Source organism: Cyprinodon variegatus, unplaced genomic scaffold (assembly GCF_000732505.1).
Source record: "Cyprinodon variegatus isolate N-32 unplaced genomic scaffold, C_variegatus-1.0 Scaffold0, whole genome shotgun sequence".
NCBI classification, from domain to species: Eukaryota; Metazoa; Chordata; class Actinopteri; order Cyprinodontiformes; family Cyprinodontidae; genus Cyprinodon; species Cyprinodon variegatus.
This window is the reverse complement of record NW_015150453.1, coordinates 4,080,430-4,083,124: the sequence shown is the minus strand read 5'-3', so window position 1 is coordinate 4,083,124 and position 2,695 is coordinate 4,080,430. Positions and strand designations below refer to the sequence as shown.

General features: G+C 38.2%; 1 protein-coding gene across 1 annotated transcript in view; it reads left to right on the top strand.

Annotated features, from left to right (window-relative positions):
• Positions 1–723: 723 nt before the first annotated feature.
• The window catches only part of elp6 (elongator acetyltransferase complex subunit 6), a 3,619-nt gene continuing 1,647 nt past the window's right edge, over positions 724–2,695 (top strand). The window contains exons 1-6 of the mRNA XM_015372440.1: positions 724–998; positions 1,163–1,241; positions 1,321–1,391; positions 1,501–1,625; positions 2,106–2,313; positions 2,423–2,581. Of these exons, the coding sequence (XP_015227926.1) occupies positions 945–998; positions 1,163–1,241; positions 1,321–1,391; positions 1,501–1,625; positions 2,106–2,313; positions 2,423–2,581 (696 nt within the window). The 5' untranslated portion in view covers positions 724–944. The remainder of the gene's footprint in view (positions 999–1,162; positions 1,242–1,320; positions 1,392–1,500; positions 1,626–2,105; positions 2,314–2,422; positions 2,582–2,695) is intronic.

Here is a 2,695-nt window from a genome sequence, read left to right as displayed (position 1 = left end):
AAAAAAATACTTTCGGGAAAAAAAAATCTTTTTGAAGGTTATTTTTTTTTTGTTTTTGCAATTATGCATCTTCCATTAATGAAAGACAGAAATGACATGCACACAATAGAAACTTGGTTTTGTTACTTGTTGTACCTACTTGTTGTACCATATGTATATATATATATATATATATATATATATATATATATATATATANAATAAAATGAATCAACTTTCTTACAGCCATTCTGTCACTTGTCATGGGAAGTGCTTTATTTGAAAAAAAAAAAAAATTAAACCTATTTTTACACTCAAATGTAAATAGTAGTGATGCTCCGTAAAAGTTTACAAATACAATAAACTGGACATGGTTTCCAAGATATGAAGACGTTTCGCTCCCTCTTCAGGAAGCTTTCTCAAATCAAAATGATTGTTTTGTTTTTTTAAACTTTTACGGAATGACTATGACCTGGATGAATGCGAATCTTCATCAGCATAAGTAGTGATGACTTAAGTAGTCTTCGCTTAGAAAAATTGGATGACTACTTTTTTTCAAGTATTCATCACATTGATATGGCTCATGCTACGTACTCCGGTGTAGTAGGTGGCGGTATGCGCCTAAAGGGTAAGGTTGTAATCTGCCATTAAACCAATAGAAAAAGGAGAAGAAGAAAAAATACTCAGTCCAGTTGGGGGCGGTAATGCTCATCTTTAAATTTCCTTTGCCAACCGTCAATAAACAGAAGAAGAAGTGTGCTCTGCCAGTAACTCCACGTTTTGAGATGTTTTTCTCAAAGCAGCAAGTAAAGCTTCCAAATAATTAACAAAACCATGTTCATTTAACAAATGTTTAAAAGAGGATGCATTTATAATCATCTCTAAACTATACCTTTATTATGTAACAGTTTCTTTTCGTTTTTCAAACAGCTGAGTCTATGTTGTGTTAGCCGATAAAGCTAGCAATGTTTACAGAACTCAACAGCATCCTCAACACCTCTCCTGACTCCTTCAGCAGGGTAAGAATTTAATCCTAGCGCTAAAGTATTTGTGTTTTTGTCATATCACTAATGATGAATACTTTCGGTAACCAGAAAAAACGCAGCTGTTGTTTTTACAGTTAATTGAAGCCGCAGTTTTGTTGCATCTTCTCCCATTGTATTCATTTTCTGCTGCTTGACAGGGGGAATATATCCTGGTTTCAGAAACAAACACTGACGCATCTTTCCTTATTCACCACTTCCTTTCGTTCTACCTGCGATGTGAGTAAATCTTTTAGTTTCCAATGGAGTATTTTAAATTTCATTATCATTATTAATTTGTCTTTTTTTTCCGATAAAGCGCGATGCAGAGTGTGTTTTCTGGGCCTGGCGCAGTCATTTTGCCACTACAGTGCAGTGGGTCAAAGACTAGTGAGTACCTGCTCTGTAACTAGTGTTTTATAGTGGATGGGTGCAAATGGAAACATGTCTGGAATAGCTGTTTATTTGTTTTAATATCTGAATGAATTTCTGCTCTCAGGGGGTCAGTTTAACACAAGCAAAAGAAAAAGGTCAGCTGGTTTTCTTGGAGGGATTGAAAGAGTCGCTGTCTGTTCTAATTCAACAGGAAAACATCCCAGAAAACGAAGCTATGAACTTTCTCAGGTATAGTCAAAATCCTCCTCGGCATCATTTTGCTATAACTTCCAGGACCATATGAAGGACATACAGTAGTAGCCATTCAAATGTTCCCCACTTTCCTTAATGGGCCCTTGGCTGGTCCCCTACAATTCCTTTTTAAACATCAGTCTTTGTACTAAAACATTATTTCTGTCATCATTTGTGGACATTGAGATCTAAAGAGAAGCGCCTTCCGTTGGTCACACCCAGTAATTCAGTGAAAGGGTGGAGTCTGAGTAAAAAAAAAAAAATATGCAAGAGGGGCTCACCCCAGTGACTGGAAGTTGAAGGGGATTCTGTTGGGAGTTGCAAGGAAGTGGGCTGCCATTCGGCTGGTGTTTGACTGAAAAGGACCATTTTAAATGGCTGCTACTGTACATATTTCTGTCACAATAACAGAAACGTTTCTTGTTTATAATCACCTTTATTTCTTTCTCTCATTATTCAATCACCTTCTTGCTCCAGGAACCCTTCCGTCGGCCTGAAGAGTCTGTATGAGTTTGTTTACTCCAGCGTGATGGACTCAGTTTGCATGGAGGAAGGGGGAGAGGAGTGGGGACCTCCTGTGTTGCTGGTGGATGACCTTAGCGTGCTGTTGAGTCTGGGCGTCCACGTTGGAGCCGTTTTGGACTTCAGCCATTACTGCAGAGCCGCAGTCTGCTCCAAATTACAGGTTTGACCTTTTTTGTTTATCTTGGATTATTTCTGCAAACAATTATTTAAATGAGCTCATGATGAACGCAGCTGTAGATGAATGAATCATCATGGCTCTTTAACAACAGGGCAACATGGTGATGCTGGTGCGCTGTAATGCAGAAGAAGAGGAGGATGAAGGAGATGAAGGATCCAAGGCTCTCCTGAGGGGCCTGACCCACCAGTGTAGTCTTAATCTTCATGTTCATGGTCTTCCCACTGGCTACTGCAAGGACATACATGGCCAGGTGTGTTTTCATTCTTTGATTAACCTAATCCTTCATAGTGCACTTTTAAGGTCTGGCTTTTAAATTAAAATTTGTCAACTATTAGCAATTATTGCTCAATTTCCTATGTTTTTA